This window comes from Caretta caretta, chromosome 27, assembly GCF_965140235.1.
Source record: "Caretta caretta isolate rCarCar2 chromosome 27, rCarCar1.hap1, whole genome shotgun sequence".
In the NCBI taxonomy this organism is placed as follows: Eukaryota; Metazoa; Chordata; order Testudines; family Cheloniidae; genus Caretta; species Caretta caretta.
In genome coordinates, this window is record NC_134232.1 from 10058739 (window position 1) to 10076696 (window position 17958).

At 43.9% G+C, this 17958-nt stretch overlaps 1 protein-coding gene across 4 annotated transcripts in view; it reads left to right on the top strand.

Moving 5' to 3' along the window:
* The window catches only part of LOC125626861 (beta-1,4-N-acetyl-galactosaminyltransferase 2 (SID blood group)), a 55631-nt gene that overhangs the window by 25888 nt on the left and 11785 nt on the right, over nucleotides 1–17958 (top strand). For 3 of the 4 annotated variants that reach the window (XM_048830379.2, XM_048830380.2, XM_075123579.1), the window contains 6 exons: nucleotides 7981–8154; nucleotides 12433–12570; nucleotides 14108–14214; nucleotides 15077–15114; nucleotides 16638–16818; nucleotides 17473–17559. In XM_048830379.2, coding sequence (XP_048686336.2) covers nucleotides 7981–8154; nucleotides 12433–12570; nucleotides 14108–14214; nucleotides 15077–15114; nucleotides 16638–16818; nucleotides 17473–17559 — 725 coding nt within the window. The remainder of the gene's footprint in view (nucleotides 1–7980; nucleotides 8155–12432; nucleotides 12571–14107; nucleotides 14215–15076; nucleotides 15115–16637; nucleotides 16819–17472; nucleotides 17560–17958) is intronic. The other variant, XM_075123580.1, reaches the window with a different exon arrangement.

The following is a 17958-nucleotide window of genomic DNA, read 5'->3' on the forward strand; positions in this document are numbered from 1 at the left end:
GGACAAGAGAGCCACGTCCATTAAGATACATTTAAATAATTGTCCATCATTTCCATATAGACAGATGGGGCGTGGGAGGGGAGGTTTCTTTTAAAACTGTAACAACAACAAAGTTTGTGCTAAAGGGGGAATTTATAGGAGGAAACTGCTGTGTATTTACTGACTAAATAGGATTTGATTTAAATCACTAGGCAGGAAGACTTGATTTAATCATGGATTTCTACATAAAAGTGCATTTTTTTTGGTTGTTATAACCTTAATACATATTTCTCACAACTCAGATGTAGGTTTCATTTTTAGAAGGTGCACACTATATATTTTTAAAGTGATTTATTTTGAAAGCTTTTCAGATTAGTTTTACAGCTATATCACAAAATGAATGATTGGTTATTTCATTTACCAAAGGTAATTGAAGCAGATATTTATGAAGATATTGGGAGGTGAACTATCATTAATATTTGGAGGATTTTCTTGCCATGCTATATTAGGAGAAGAACATCACCAGACAGACATTGAAATTGTTTTATTTAACTAAAACAACAATGTTATGTATTCTGGATTTTTTTTCTTCAACAGCAAACATATAATATTTTAACAAAACATGATGTATACGAATTTTTGAATTTAGTTAAACATTCAAACATTAAACATTAAACATTAAAATCAGGTCTGTTTTTGTTAAAATTGTTTTTAACTAAAATAGTTGAAATATTTAAAAAAAACACCCCCCCCCCCAAAATTAAATCAACTATGTCAGACAGGTCAACATGAGAAACTTAAAATATTGGCTTCTGCAGCTAACTCAGTCGTCTTCACCTTCATTTTCCTGTTTGTTCATAATCTGGAAAAGAAAAACAAGCTTTCCTGCTTTTTCAGGTCCCAAACAATTTCTCAGTTTGGAAGGAATTAGTTCAAAGGAACAAAATATTCTTTCTACACCAGCAGAAGAAGCTACTGCTGTTAAAAGTGAGATTATCACTTCAACGGTCTCTGAATCCAAGTGCTTAAGTGACTTCCACCAGTTCATTGGTGTGACTTTCTTTAAAACGTCATCAGCAAACATATTTCTTGAAAGGTTCTTATTCCAAGACTGTGTCTCTTTTACAGCCTGCTGCCATTATAGGTTTTCCCTTCTAGTCAGAGAATGGTATGATAGATCTCTAATCAGTGATGAGCTGCCAAAAGGTGAAGAACTGGTTCCTTCAGTCGCTCCGGGTCTTCGGCGACACTTTGGCGGCAAGCCCTTCAGTTACTCTGGATCTTCGGTGACACTGAAGGACCTGCTGCTGAAGTGCCGCCGAAGGCCAGGAGCGAGTGAAGGACCCGCTGCCGGAGCGCCACCGAAGACCCGGAGCGCCGCTGGGTGAGTAAAAATTAAAAAGGGATTCTCAGGGGAGCCTCCCCAGCCAAGAGCTCAGGCGGGCCGGACAGGATGGTCCCGCAGTGCAGATGTGGCTCGCGGGCCAGAGTTTGCCCACCCCTTTAACAACTGGTTCTAAACCGGCTTCAAAATTTAACATCCAGTTGGTGCAAACCAGCTTCAGCTCACCACTGTCTCTAATCAATGAAGGCTACACTCAGAAAGACCTCAAGACTTCCGGAATATGCTGCTCAAACAGTTTCACTTTTGTTTCTACTACCTGTCCCTCCCTTCTCACATTTATTTCCAGACTTCTTCTTGTCCAGATCTATTCCGCCCCCAACAATCTTCTATTCATTGAACTTTTTGAAACTTTGCACTTTTAGAGAGAGGTAAGGGATTGACTCTGTGTACACAAATTTGCAGAGGGACAGAAGGGTTGAGGTCTGTTATTTCAACCGCGAAATATTTATTTATTTATTTAAAAACATTTTTGCTGTTAACAAGCATGTTATCTCTTCAGACAAATCCACAGTTTGAGAACTGCAAAACGAATAATTTCTGATGGTATTTTCTAAAGTGAGCACTGAGTATCATTGGGTAGATAGAAAGATTAACCTAAATCTATACAGAAGCCCTTGGAACCCCATAAAATTGGATCCCTAATCCATGAACTATTGGAACTCATTGACAAAACTTTTCTTAAACATTACATGAATATATTGTCTCATACCATAGAATTAGAATTTATAATCCCTATTCCATGATAGGTTTTTTTCCTCAAAAAGCATTTTATAAAAAAATATCCAATTTAAATTAAAAAAATCTGTTTTTTTTTTAATTTTTATTTTTTAAAAAATTGATTTTTATCCACCTTGCTTCAGAGAATGATGGGAGTCTTTATACAGGGTCTTAATGATGCCTTATGAGCTTTAAGAAAAGGTGCGTAAATTAAACCAACTTGATGCTTTTTGAATATGGTATGATCATAAGTAAGTAGTTTTAAAACATCTAAAAAGGTGCACACATCTCACAGCTATATTGAATGATGCGGAGGGGAGAAGCAACTGCAGCCGCTTCAGTGTTTAAACACAGCCACTTCCTTCTCCCAGAAAGTAAAATGACCATAACGCCTCAAAATAAAGGGTACTAAAAATAGAGAAGGAGGGACTCAATGCAAAGGAACCCAAGAAATCCCAGGAAGGTCACAATCATAGATACATTTAAATGTCTTTCTTCCTCATTGATGGAGAAAAGTAAATGCAGAAGTCATCTTGTATTCCCTGATCGTTTGTATTTCTGCCAACAAAAAAATGTGAAAGTAAGGTGTTCTCAAAAATGCACCTCACTTTATGGGCTCCCATGCCCTAACAGTAATATGACCCCCCACTTCAAGTCAATGCTTTTGTGTTGGATCATTGTACTTGCAAGTGGTTGTATTCGCTTATCCCAAAACTTTGCATACAGCATTGTAAGACTTGTGGTGCTTTACAAATGACCCCTGATCAGGAGTGTAGCAATATTGACTTCAATAAGATCATAAGAAACTACTTCAATGAATAAGGGTTTCAAGATTAATCCTATAGATAAAAGGCTAACAACGTTTTTACTTTTGGAGAGGAGATTGTCTTAAATACCAAGTGCAATAATTCCACAGGCATGTAATGCTTTCTTTACAATCTTCCTCCTACCACCAGGCAAAAAGCAAGAGATCTTGGTATGCTCCGGTAAACCAGGCAATACCAATACCAGGCATAATGTTCACAGTTATTAAATGTTTACAGGACTGGGCCCTAGTTTGCTTTAGTTCTGAATGTCTTATGTTTTGTTTTATTTTATTATCTTCCTTGTTTAGTTTCTGGAATTTTATTCTTCAAGGTAGTCATTTAAAAAGGGACAGTGAGGCAGAATTAATTTTTTTGGTTTGTTTAAAAATACCAGAATTTTTATAATCTCCCTGTACTTTTGTGCTCTGGCTTTTTTTACAAATATCTGGTAGTTGCCTTTTGTGTGAATAGGATCCAAAGTGACTTGAAAATGTAAGCCTGACAAATAGTCATTTTTTTCCAGAGTTATTGGGGTTTTTTTAAATTTTGCCCTTAACAATACAATTTGACTGATCTTAAGTAAAATGATATATAAAACAAAAGGGAAAATGCCTTTTACAATGCCTAAAACCAACAAATATTTCCATGATGTGTATTTAAAAACAAATGAATGGGAACTTTAAAAAACAACACACAAATGTTTCCTTTAGTTGTTCTGTACGTGAAAAACTGAAAGGAAAACAAAGAAAGAAAGAAAATTTATGGTCACAATGTCGTCATTGCCGGGTGAACTCAAGTTACTCTTCTCAAGTTAGCCTGGCTCAAGGGAAAGTGCCACACTGCAAAATGTCTCGTGTGAGCAGCACCGTGTAGGAAGGCCATTCCTCCAGTTTTAAACCAGACCTACCTCTTTTTGGGTGACTTGTCCCGCAGCTGGTACTGAGCCAAACCAGACTTGGTTTTGTCCAGTATCAGGCGAGGGACGCCATTTTGAAGAATGTGCCAGTCCACCTCTGCCTGTGTGAGTGGAGGCGCATTCTTCAAAATGGCGTCCTCTGTGCAGCATGAGCTTGTACGCACCAGGCATGCGAGGTCATGCTGGTGGGGGCGGGCCCACACCATTCCCAGAAGTACCAGAGTGTCCATTATTATGGGAATGTTTAAGTGGCCACTCTATCACAGAGCAATTGTGTTAACAGCTGACCGTCTACACACCTGATGGGCCAGCTAACTTGAGCTAAAAGCACCCCTACTTGGAGTTCAGGGGGTTTGTGTGTGAACAGAACTTGAGTTAATTCTTCAGTGAAGACAAACCCTCTAATGAATTGACTTCTCTGTTAAGACTTGATTCTACAAACACGTAGGCAAGTGAGTAACTTACGCAAAAAATACTACGGAAGTTGTCAAGGTTCCTTCCCGACTCTGAACTCTAGGGTACAGATGTGGGGACCTGCATGAAAACCTCCTAAGCTTACTTTTACCAGCTTAGGTTAAAACTTCCCCAAGGTACAAAATTATTTTACCCTTGGATTTCCACTGCCACTGGGTTTACTGGGAAACATAGTTTGGACATGTCTTTCCCCCAAAAATCCTCCCAACCCTTGCACCCCACTTCCTGGGGAAGGTTTGGTAAAAATCCTCACCAATTTGCATAGGTGACCACAGACTCAAACCCTTGGATCTTAGAACAATGAAAAAACATTCAGTTTTCTTACAAGACTTTTAATAGAAGTAAAGGAATCACCTCTGTCAAATCAGGATGGTAGATACCTTTCAGGGTAATTAGATTCAAAACATAGAGAATCCCTCTAGGCAAACCTTAAGTTACAAAAAAGACACACAGACAGGAATATTCATTCTATTCAGCACAGCTATTTTCTCAGCCATTTAAAGAAATCATAATCTAACACATACCTAGCTAGATTACTTACTAAGTTCTAAGACTCCATTCCTGTTCTGTCCGCGGCCAAAGCATCAGACAGACAGACAGACGCAGACCCTTTGTTTTTCTCCCTCCTCCCAGCTTTTGAAAGTATCTTGTCTCCTCATTGGTCGTTTTGGTCAGGTGCCAGCGAGGTTACCTTTAGCTTCTTAACCCTTTACAGGTAAGAGGATTTTTCCTCTGGTCAGGAGGGATTTTAAAGGGGTTTACCCTTCCCTTTATATTTATGACAGAAGTAATTGGGAATAGCTTATGTGAGTAAAATGACTCTTCCCTGTGAACGTGTTCTTGCAGGATGGAGCCCTTCATGATGGACAGCATTCCAAGTCTAGTTGGACTTTCCCCACACACTGTTCTGTTTGTATAAGTGCCATTTCCTTTCTTGGGTCAATGTAAATAAGTCACAGTGGTATTGCTAATGTCGGGGTAGGTCCTGGAAAAGGTTTCGAGTGGCTGGATTTCCTCCTGATGATGTGAAAAATCCATTCCTCATTAAGTTTAGGATTCCCATCTCATTCCCCCCGGTAAACTGATGAGCTTAAAGCTCAAAAAGTGGAGCAGAGGGTGCTTCTGTCTTAAATGGGTTTATTTAGAAGTGATTGCTACAGATGATTTAGGTATGTGTTGTTTAGTCCACCAGTGTTCATACCATGGCTTGTTTAAATGGTGGGCCCAAATATTCAAACACAAGTGTCTAAATTTAGGCACCCAAAGAGAAGTTTGTTTAGACTTTTCCCCCCCACCCCCTTCAAATGCTGAGCAACCCCACTTTGTGGCTTCAGTACTTTCTTGATAGGCAAGAAAGCAAGTAATTAAATACACATCCTATTTATTGCTCAACTGTTGGCGGGCACTCTTTCTGTGCAATGAATACCACCGCTCAATATGGACATGACTTAGTACAGCTCCTTTTAGGGAAGACTGTACAGGAGAAAGGAGTGGTCGAAAATGTTGCTGGACCAATGTACAGTGAAGTTAAAACATAGTTATCTTCGTATTTCTCTACAAGCTATATTTTGAACAGTGACAAAACCATGGGTCTTGGGGAAATGCATGTGTGAGAAATTGGAAAGAAGTGACAAACCACCAGAGACAACTGCAAACAGTCAAAACCTCTTGAAGGTAAAAAAGGAATATTAGGGCAAACTGCCATTTGGTTATATCTATGAATAGGAACAAGACTATTTCAGTATAACAGAGAGGAGGGAGAGACCCTCTGCATCCATTCATTGAGGAAAGCAGGGATGTTCTCATGAAAAATTGGATCCTGGTTCTTGCGAAGCCATCCAGTTCTGCAACTGACTGAACTTTGGGGGGGCAGCCTACTTTATTAAATAGGAAAGGTAACTATTAATAAGTGTAGACCCAGGTTCACTTCTTATGCTTTTGTTTTGTATTGTGACCATTTGTTTCCACCACCCTTTCTTGTTGCTACTTAAATCTTTATTTTTTCTTAAATAAAACTGGTTTTGTTATAAATTCTCACAAGTGCTGTGTGGTTTGCAGGAGCGGTGGTTTAAGGGAAAACTAGTAAACTGGGGTACACTGCTTCAGTGGAGGGAGAGGATCCAGGATTTCTGTGAGTCTCTTGTGTCGGGGCTGGATATCACAGGGAAATGCTTCGAAAGGACTCGAAGATTGGGGTACACCTATTGTTAACCTGCAAGGTGAGGAGAGGGCTGGCATAGCCCAGAGGAGAGTGCTTGAGTGGGTGAAAGACTGGTGGTGTTAGGAAGTTGCAGCCACCATCTTCAATGGAGCAATGTAGCCCAGCCATTTTGAAGGAAGGCAATTTTTCATGAGTTTCCCTGAAGAAGATCTTATGCACCGACCAGCTTCTGCTGACAGAAACTTCAGTTAGGGGGTAAGCAATGCTGAAAATCATGAAGTGTGTAGTTACCACTTTTTTCCAAAAGCTACCTGTTGCACCAGATCTACCTACAAACCAGGGCAGTGGGGAGGGGTGTGCATTCTGGTTGCTTTGTGGCATTCTAAAGTGTGTATGGATACGGGTGGGAAGCAGCCAGACAAGCTAAATTATTTTTTAAAATCTGCAAGTTGATATTTCGAATAGAGTGAAGATATGAAGTATGGCCTGCTAATGTTGAGTTTTGTGTTTAGTGTACATGCATTACATTTTTAACTTGAAAACAATAAGATAATTCCCGAACAAAACAACATTAAGACTGAGTACATATCAGCAATTCTGCATTAAATACATTACAGGGATGTTGTAATTTACGCAAAATACCAAGTGCTATAAACCTAGGAAATTCATTGTTAAGGCTACGTATTTAAGAGAAATCCAAAGGTATTTACTCTGAATTTCCTGGGTTTATAATGCTTGGGGGAGGAGAGTGTTGTTTTTTGGGGATTTTTTTGATATATTTACAGCATCTCTATAATATATTTAACCTGGAATTACTGACATGTACTCTCAGCCTTTGCTCCATCTTAATGTAGTCTTTGGGGAATAATAAAGGTTGTGAATGGCAGAAATACTAACTGTGGTGTCTGGAGGAAGTGGCCTATAATTCAGGGTGTTCTTGCTCTGAGTCCAGCGCACTTTTCCCCTGTGTCACAGTCCAAATGGGTCAGCAGAACCCTCGGTGTGGATTCTAGGAGAGGCATTTGGTAGGTGGGGGAATGAAAGTAGCAGCAGAGATGCACTAGGAGAACTAATAAGATCTGTCTTAATATCTATTCTTAGCCAATAATTGCAACTAGTCAACAGATAAATTCTTAACTAGTCATGCTCTAAAGGACACAGGGCTGTCTGGTTTAATAACACCCTCAAAAAGTTCAGAGAAAAAACACAATAAAATACAACAGTTTTTGTCTCAAGCTCATAAGTTTCTGTCTGAACAACTGTCCTATAATTGGTATAAGCAGCTTCCCAGCATGGGTAGTCAGTCTTTCCTAAGTATAATCAAGGAAGGAGGCTTTTTTATTTGTTTGGCAGAAAATTCATCTGAACATGAACAAGAGATTCAGATCTGCTGGGTGTGGGTGGAAGGGAGAAAAACCGAAGGTGAAATGCGTTAGAGTTTGGAAATGCAGCCACAGAGCTAACAGCTTCTAAATGCTGCCTCGTTGCTTACTGAAATCTTCCTTTCGTCTATTTAATGCAGTATGAAATACTTCCTTATCCTGGTCTTGTGTACAGTGGTTGTGTTTTTGGCCTCCATGCACTGGCAGAGGTTAACTAAAAATCAGATCAAGGGAGAGATTTCAGAGGCTCGGTCTGACATGAAACTTCTGTCACCAGAAAAATACAAGTCCTTGTTTACCTACAATGGAATTTGGTAAGTTCCCTTGCTGATATTAACTGCTTCAATTGTTCTTCGTAGCTAGATTTGTGCAAATACTGCAAAGGAAAAGGTTGGCTAATGTTTGTTTGAATTGTTAGATTTGCTCCAGCTGTTAATGCCCATATTGCAGAAAGTTAATTTCAGGTTTGGAATTAGGATGATTTGCACTAGTTGCCTATTTCATCCGATCCAGGGATAAAAATTCACAGGATCTTTGAGATGAATGGAAGCGTCTGGCTTGTTAGATGCTCCTTATAAATTGGTTATGAACAAGCTACAGACCAAAATTATTTGCAAAAATTAATTCTGCAAATAATATTGACTAACAAACTTGAGAAAATTGCAAATTTTGTTCACAGGGCCAGGGAGGAGGGATACAAGGAAAAAATAATTATTCCTTTGGATCTATCTAAACAATCACAGCAATTGGAACTGTAATGGGGGAAACTTTTAAAAGTGCTTAAATCACATTGACATTCAATGGGACTGAAGCCACTAAAAGTACACTTACATGGCGAAAAAAACAACAAAACCCAAACCCAGCAGGAGCAAGTCTCACAGCCCAGGTCTACAGATTCAGACTTGCACTATGGGGCTAAAAATACCTGTAGAAACATTCCACTGGGCTCTGAAATCCAGTGAGGGTGGGTCTCAAAGCCCAAGCTCCAGCCTGAGCAGGCATGTCTACATTGTTATTTTTAGCCCTGTAGGGTTAGCCCAAATCTGTCAACCTGGGCTCTGAGACTCGCAGCCACAGGCCTTTTGCAGTGTAGATGTACCTTTAGGAGCTTTTATAGCTTTGATGCCTAAATGCTATGGTGGTGCAGAAGAGTGTCTCTTTTGAACAAAAAGGAGGTATGCTATAAAACATTAGGGGAGGAAAATAATGATGCATCAGAGTTATGTCATTGTTCATGATAATTAGGGGTCTACCAAATTCTCAGCTGTGAAAATCGCCTCACAGACCGTGAAATCTGGTCTCCAGCCACCCAGCTCTGAAGACAGCGGAGCGCGGCAGTTACTGGCCGGGCACCCAGGTCTGAAGGCAGCACCATTGCCAGCAGCAGCGCAGAAGTAGGGGTGGTAATACTATTACCCCCCACACCAATAGGCTTGCAACCCCCTTTTGGGTTTGAGAACCCCAGTTTGAAAAACACTGCAGAGAAATCCCACATTTTTTGTGGGTGGGTCATGGCGTAAATAGCAAATTTCGCAGATGTGTAACACATCCATGAAATTTGCTATTTATGCCGTGACCAACCTGCAAAAATTGTGGGATTTCTCCAAGATTTTAAGTAGACCCTTCATGATTGATGCAATAATAGCTAGGTAGAAATGGGATTCAAATTAACTTTCTTTCCTCTTCCCTGTTGTTGTTTGGCAAAATAGCAGCTGCTCTCTCTCTACCACGTGGCTCAGTTGCATCTTTGTTTTCACACAACACCTAATGGTCCCAAGACAAATGAATAATAAAAGATAACGGGACAAATTGATCCCTGCCATTCACTTTGGTCTTTCCTGTTCTCTGCCTGTGGCAAGTACTAGTTTAGCTTCTTGAGGGCTGTGATACTTTGGTCTAATTCTGGATGTTGGGGTGCAGGTGGCCGAGTGGTGTTTCATGCCTTGTGATACATCGGACAGACTAGATCAGGGGTCGGCAACTTTTCAGAAGTGGTGTGCCAAGTCTTCATTTATTCACTGTAATTGAAGGTTTCACGTGCCAGTCATACATTTTACATTTACAGGGGCCGGCGAACGAAACCCCAGACTGGCAGTGGGCTGAGTGGGGCCGGCGGCAGGCAGGCAGCCCCCTGCCGGTCTGGGATTCTGGCTGCCTGCCCCGCTTTGCCCGCTGACGGCCCGGGGCTCCGTCCATCCAGGCCAGCAGCGGGCCGAGCGGCACCGGCGGCCGGGATCCCGGCTGGCAGGGGGCCAGTGGATGGAATCCCAGGCCGGCAGCAGAGTGCCACTGAAATCAGCTCGCATGCCGCCTTTGGCACGCGTGCCGTAGGTTGCCGACCCCTGGGCTAGATGATCTCGTGATCCTGTCTGGCCTTAAACTCTGACTTCATTCCTGAAAATGAGCCTGAAGTGCTGGCCTTTTATTTCACAGGCAATTGGAAAACAGAGCTACGGCTTCCTCCCAGAAATCTATTCGTCAGGGGCAGTGTGGTCTAGTACAGGGGTTCTCAGACATCATTGCACTGCGACCCCCTTCTGACAACAAAAATTACGACACGACTCCAGGAGACGGGACTGAAGCCTGAGCCCACCCGAGACTTCAGTCCCCCCTCCTGGAGTCGTGTAGTGCACAGTGCTTGCATGGGGCTGGGGTAGGAGGGAATGTGGTGTAGCAGGATGGTTCTGGGGAGCAATGGAGTAGAATGGGAGGCAGGTTACAATATCTGGGAGGGGTGGGGGAAAGAAGAAGTAGGCTGTGGAGTTAGCGTAGATAAGGTATTTATTGCTGAGGGTCAACTTGCTCACCTCTAACCAACAAAGCTGGTCTTGCAACTTCTCAGTGGACTCAGAGAGTTGCCTAAGGCACTATCAAGTCTGCCAGCCAAGGGACCTGCAAATAATTGATCTGTACCCAGAAAGAGGAAGCTCAGACACAAGCCCCTCCATGCAAACCCAAGTACGTCTCTGTTTACCTCTGACAGTGGAAAAGAGGCAGCTGGACAACTTGTGGGGGCTTTATTGCTAACGGTTTGCGGGATTTATTGTTCCTCGACACCCGTTCTTGCAGGGAGACAAGTGTCTCACAATCTCCATCAAGCGTATTATGGATTATGTCCAGATTTTCCAGTGATCCCTCAGGCACATGCCCATGTGGTTGCTTGTTTTTGCTGTTTGGGCTGGTGGCGGTTAGAGATATAGAGGGTTGCATTTGACCTGACCCAGTTTCTGGGATGAAAGAGGGGGCTCTTTCCCTCTCTGTTCTGGATCTTAAGTGGGTTTGGAGCTTCCCTCCTCCTTGTGTTCTGTCCCTATCCCTTCTGCATGCTGGATAGGAGGGCGATGGTCACCTCTCCTGGCTGCTGGGAAGATGGCCCCAGTCTGTCATTACCAGAAACTCTCTCCTCTTGCAGGGAGTGGAATCTTGCAGCATTGCTCCCTTCCCCATGGGAAGGAGACATCCAGCGAGAGAGATTAGGTGACTTTTCTGAGTTCACAGAGAGCCAGTGGCAGATCTAGGAATAGAACCTGGATCTCCTGACTCCCAGTTCGGTATTTCATAGGGTTCTCCTTTCCAAACTGGGAAGGAGAGGTGGGGCATGGCCACTGGTTCTCTATTCCAAAAGTTGGCTCTGGTATTAAGTATGATGGAGCGGGCGGAGGGGAGGTGGTTTGGTTTGTTTGTTTGTTGTTTTATGGCCCTGTAACAGGGTTCATGACCCTCCCCCCTTCCTGGACCCCACTTGTCCTCCCCAATAAGGCTTGGAGAGGCTTCAGGGTTGTGCAACACCTGGGTCTTTATTTACTTATCATTGTCCCACCTCTAGTGTCCATCTATATACAGCTTTATAGGTTTGGTTACCTCCCTTACAGGCAGAGTCAGCCTTCACCTAGGAGGCCTCCAGCTCCCTCCCTGACTTCTCCATGGCTGCCCCCTGCCTTCTGACTCCCTCCCAGCCTTTATAGCCCTTGGCTTGTCAGGCCAGCAGGTGTTGCCAATCCTTAGGCTGGCATCCGGCCTTTTCCATCAGCCCCAATCTGTTTCTTCTGATTGGAGCTGGCCAGACAGGGGCTAATTAGGTGCTTTTGCACCAGCACAGGCCCTGACCTTGAGCAACAGCTTTCTTGGGCTCCCTCTGTAATCAAGGACCTGTTTCCTAGCTGGTGTCAGTGGCTCTGTGCAGTCACACTAGCTGAGAATCTGGCCCAAATGTCCTGCAGTGTAACCCAACTTTCTTACAAAGGAAGCTACATTCACCTGCCAGGGCAGGATGGGATCCTGTTCGCTTCTTAACTCTGGCTCAGTCACGATGTTCCCATCCAGAGCTGAACATCCTGCAGTGCTGGGAAGGTAGTGTCCAGCTGAGATCAGAACTTTGCCAGTGTGCATTTGAAACATGGGTTTCATGTCCATGGTTAGTGGGTTAGGCCCATATCACTAATATATATACACACGCCCATATAGATACAGGCCTAACCCACCAAGCTTGGCCATATGCATATTATTTTCAAAAGGTCACAAAACAGCAGATTCTCCCAGTGTCCTTGCACAAGCTGAGCCTTCTGGGTTTTCTTTTTTTTCCCTCTCTTCAGGCTAGCTCCAAGGAATCAGTGTGAGTGCGCCAAAGCTGACCATGTGCATGTCTACCAGATGGAAGATTATATTGATAAGAAAGACCTTGCCTCCATTAAAGAGAGGCAACAGAGGGAGTTGGAGCACTATCAGAAAAGGTAAAGGGACTCTCCTGTCTCTCGACCTGTCCAGCCTGCATCTTTCCTGGCACTAAATTCATGTGGGAAAGTCTCATGAACTGAAGCCTTGGGGTTGAGTTGTACTGAGGTAGAAGAAACAGCTATGGAGAAAAGCAGAAATGATCCTTTCAGCTGTTACCATCAGTGATGGGGTATACAAATCCCACACTGGGCACCAAGGGGATAAGGGATTATTTGGGGTTTAGCCAGCCCTGCCCCACCACACCTGCAGCAAATCCTCCAGCTGCTGGAGGAATTAAAAGACGCAGGGAATTAGCTCCTTTGAGAGGCAGAGAGCTGGAGCTAAGCAGACCTGCAGCCCATAGCTCCAGCAGCACAGAGCAGAGGGAAGCCTAAAGATCTGATGCAGCTGCGCAAAGGGGCCCTCCCTGAGGGAAGGTAGGACCCATCCCAGAGAAAACCAGAGAGGGAAGTATCCCTGTGGACCCTGGACATAGTAGCCCCCTCTTACTTATTTTGGTTTGGACTTCCCCAACACGGGAAAGCTTTGGAATAACAGGGGCAGGAGGGATGTGAGGAAGAGGCCCAGGGAGGACAGCCTTAAGCAGCCTTGGTTGCCAGACCACTGGTAGCGCAAAGGACCCTAGGTCGGAGCCTGGTGGAGTGGGAGGGCCTGGGCTCCCCTCCCCACAATCCCTTTGACAGTTAGGGGTTGCAGCCATGACCACTAGGCCATGCTCCCCAACCAGACCCTGAGTGAGGACCATTACACCATCTAAACCACCACCTACCCTATTTCTCTGTCTTTGTGAGGGTGAGTACATCTTTCTCTGATTTTCGTGTATTTATGCCTCTTGGGCCTTGTCTACGCTCGTGGCGGCACATAAGGTACATGTAGCCGCAGTGAAAAGTAGACTGCATCCATTCTGTGGTGTGTAGCTACACACGGCAGTGAAAGGCTCTGGAATGGGGAGGCGTCAGGACAATAAGCTCCTAAAAATAGCCGTTCGGCTGTGAGAGACACTGCGGTGGTGTGTAGAGCTGTGTAGGGTGTATAGCCTAGGGTTCTGGTGTTTGCTGAGGCAGTGCCTCGAGGTCTACATGACTATTTATACCGATGCTTCTTGGGCACAGTGTCTGGCCTCGACACGCCACCATAAGTGTAGGCCTAGTAGCACCTAAGAACCCCAGTGAAGGATCAGGATCCTGTTGTGTACAAAGAAGACACTCCTGGCTCAGAGAGCTTGTAATCTATGGGTCAGGTTCTTCCAAACAATTCTGCTGCCACTTAGGCACTGACGTACGAGAGAGATTTTTCACAAGTGCTCAGCACACAACTTGCACGCTCCATGTATCCTGAAAATCTGGTTGCTTCATCTGGTGCCCCAGTGGGAGACTGTCTCTTGAAATTTCAGCCACAATCATCCAACAGATAGACAGATAGGGGATGTTGGTAGAAAGAAGTACTCTTTCCAACTCTGTTTTACTGTTAACACAATTTTCATAATCCCTTATCCTCCCGACGCTGACCCTGTTCTCCTCGCATTTGTTCCAGATACCCCTCAATGACTCAAGATCTAGTAATAGCCAAACCAAACCTGCCATTAAGCTATCCTATTCAAGGAGTAGAGGTGATGCCACTACACACGATTAGGATTCCAGGTATACTTGTCCCGTGCCTTTTCATAGCCTGCTCATGGGCTCAACTTCCAGTGACGTCTAAGACCCTGTCTCTTGTACATACCCTCTATATGAAAGAGGGGGGCTTTGTTCTTCATTGCACCTGTATTGGACTTGGCTTACTCTGAAGACCCAACCCTTCATACAATACTGCTGAATTCAAAATCCATTCGCTGATACCCAGAGATCTGGTTTCCTTCCAGTAAAGTGCACAAAATGTCTGGGATGGGTTCTTAGAAGAATAACCATGTGGCACTTTGTATACAGAGCATTTTAAAAAACAATTATGAAAAGGGCTGAAACAGTGAAGATCCCATCTGCATTTCACAATAAATCTCCCTTGACTCGTTTGTCATCCGAGTGCAGACCGGCTCTTCCATCTGAATGCAAAATGCTTTCTTGAAGAGCTCTGTGGTAGTTGGTTTTAAATTCCTCTTCCACTTACTTAATTGCTTCAAATGTTGTAATCTTGCAAAATGATTGATCTTTGGCTTTTATAAGGTACAGGGAGTGGTGGAAACCTAAAGGCTGGCTCTCCAGCTGGTGTAAATCAGTGTAGCTCCGTTGACTTCCCTGGCTGATGCTTGCTGACGATCTAGCCCTAAATCTTTAGAGCTGCCCCAATGCAAAAATACTACTGACATCTCTAGATCTCTTCCAGGATAAAATTGAGGGGGGAAAATGCATAGAGAAGAGCTGATGTTCTATTTGTATCCAGCTCTGTGATCCCAGTTCAGGTGGGCTGACTGGAGTCTTGTTAGGGAACAATAATCACCTGAGTCAAAACACTGGCTTTAGGCTTGTTACTTACTGTCCTTATGTATGTTTCCCTTTGTTCTTCAAGGGCTTGGTTTGCATGGAGTGACTGAAGAAATGTACCAGGTATATTTCATGATGTTGCAGGGAAGTTTGTAGTCCAGGGTTACCTTGGCAAGTGCGTAACATGCTTTGAGATCTCTCTGCATGAAAGGTGCATTAGTTTTACATTTCTCATGAGGTTTTCCTTCTATTACGAAGGTGGGCTTGATTTCCCAGCCTTGTATTAGTATAGTAGCATTTGGGTATGTCTCCAATCCCGGCCCGGATAGAGAGACTCTCACTAGCTTTACTGGAGTTAGGGTGCTAAAAGTAGCAGTGTGGACATTGCAGGATAGATGGTGGGTCGGGCTAGCCATCTGAGCTCCAACCTGAGTGGGTGGGCGGCAGGCAGGCTTGGACTCGGGATCCAGCCTGAGCTGCCACCTGTGCCACAGTATGCCACACTGCTACCTTTAGTGCGCTAGCTCGAGGGAAGCTAGCATGAGTCCGTCGACCTGGGCTGGGAGGCATCATCCCAGCTGCAGTCTAGGCACAGACAAATCCTTAGAGATCTTACGAAGATCGGGGCCCCACTGTGCCAGGCACTATACAAATACATAGGGCTGGTCTATGCTCAGGCCATGTCTACACACGGAATGCTCTACCCGCATAGGTATAATGGTAAGGCATACTGGCAAGGTGGTCCAAGTGCAGACATGGCTATACCAGCAAAGCTGTGATGTTACTGGTATAACTTCTCACACACCTGAGCAAAACCAGCTGACATAGGTACATCAGCAGAAGTCTGTTGTGTGGATGCAGCCTTCAAGTTTTGCTGCTCCATGCTGGCATAGTTAAAGCAGCAGCTCCCTTTAGTGCAGATGCAGCTATACTGTTATAAAAGTGCTTCTGGCAGTACAGGTTATTCCAGCTCCACCAATATAAGGTACCTTGAAACTATATCAGCAAAAAAAAAAAAAAAAATCACACCCCTAACTGATGTAGCTATGCTGGTAAAAACTGAAGTGGAGACCAGCCCTTAGTAAAACAGTCCCTGCCCCAACAAGCTTTCATAGACACTAAGGAAGGAAAATAGAGGGGCAGAGAGAGAGAGAGGAAGTCACTTGCCTGAGATTACCAGAGCCAGGAACTGAATTTAGGTCTCCTGTGTCCTATTCAGTGGACCACATTGCCCTGTCTAGCTAAGGAAGGAATCCTTTACAATCTCCCAGATTTAACGTTCCACTGCATGGGCTAGCCCCTCATACAGTCAAGACATTTTTTTTTCTCCCCACACAGTTCACATTTTAAAAGCATGTTCAACATTTCATTTACAATTTTTTTCTGAAGCCACAGAGAACCGCCTCAGACACTGGGGGCGGGGAGGTGACTGTTTTATTGACCTCCACAAAGATGTCTTCTTTTTAGTGAAACCGGGTGAGGATGGTGGTGGGGTCAGATCTCCCTTCTTTCCCTTTCAATAAGACTGTTCTTAAAGTGACGGCCATGTGATCGACCCAGATCAGAGAGGGAGGAGAGGGGAAGCCTTGTGATTTTACCATGACACCTAAGATTTCCACCTCTGTGCCCCACGGCACTTAACGCAGGTGATCCTGCGAGCATCTCTGGGAACCCTCAATACGCTTGCTGATGTCTCTGACGTTGTTGTGAGTGGACGGGGCGAGAAAGAGCTGATCATCTTGACCTCAGATGTGGAGCTGCTGAATTTCATCCTTGAGCATGTCACATACACCAGTGTGGTCTACCAGCTCACTGCAGTAGATATGAGTGAGTATCGACTGGATGATTTCTTCATCCTATCCTTGGCAGTTTTCCATCAGTTTCTCTAGTGTTACTAGGCCACTTTCAAGCATCTGCTAAACTAACTTTACCTCCAAGAAGGCATCTTTCTGAAAGACCCATTATTTAACACAGCATGAGCTGAGAAATAGATGCAGGATGCTGCCATCTTCCATAGCTGTCTTTCAAAGTTTTGGCAGAGATTGGTGAGGTCAGTTATGATCCTCAGGAAGCTGAAGCCTCTTTCGATGCCCTGCTTCCTAGTGAATCAGGGCTTCAGTCTTTGGCTTCTAACTACACATGAGGTGAAGCTAGACTGCTAAGCCAGGAGAATTCCTGGTACTTGGGAAAAAGAATGTATCCAGTTTTTTGAGTCAGTTGAACAAGAGGTCTTTCAAAGAACTCTTTCTAGGCTTCCCACTTGTCCATTTTCCATCACCGAGGCTGGAAGGTCATTTAACACTATATAAAATCAGGGGGGCCACTTTTATCTATTCCAGCCTAAAGCATTGCCAGGGAACAAATGGATTTCCAATCAAGGTTCTTACTTGGAGGTTTCCACTGTGTCATCAAAGATCTCCAGAATACTTGAAGACTTATGAGTGATGCAACTTTCCTATTTTGCTTTTCTTGTTTTCCAAGTGAGTTTCGAGAGCAGACATCATGTGGCTCAGTTTCCTGTGATCATCCGACAGCCCGGCCTTCCAAAGTTGTTTGATCCTGGAGCAGGTAAGTGTTTCTGAGTACCTCCCTGTAGGAAACCCCTTTTGCCCTTTTAAGGGGGTGTCAGGGAGTGGCTCCAGCAAGCTGGCAATTGCTGATGGTAAATCCTTACTCCAGACTTTACTATGGTAGAAGTTAGTTACTCTTTTAGGCCTGATGCTGGGCTTCTTAAAGTCTTTCCGGTCTCCTGATGCCTCTCCATTCAAAAACGTGTGTAATTGACAAGGGCTAAACACATCAGCATCCTAGTTAATGTTTTGTGGCCAGTTAGGTTCTTCCAAAGTTACGTCCACTGAAAAGCCCTGAATGAACGGACCTCTTTAAATGTTCTAATTTCGGGAAAACCTTGGATTGGCTCCGACAACACTTAGTGTAGTGCCTTCCATTTGAGGATCTCAATGCACT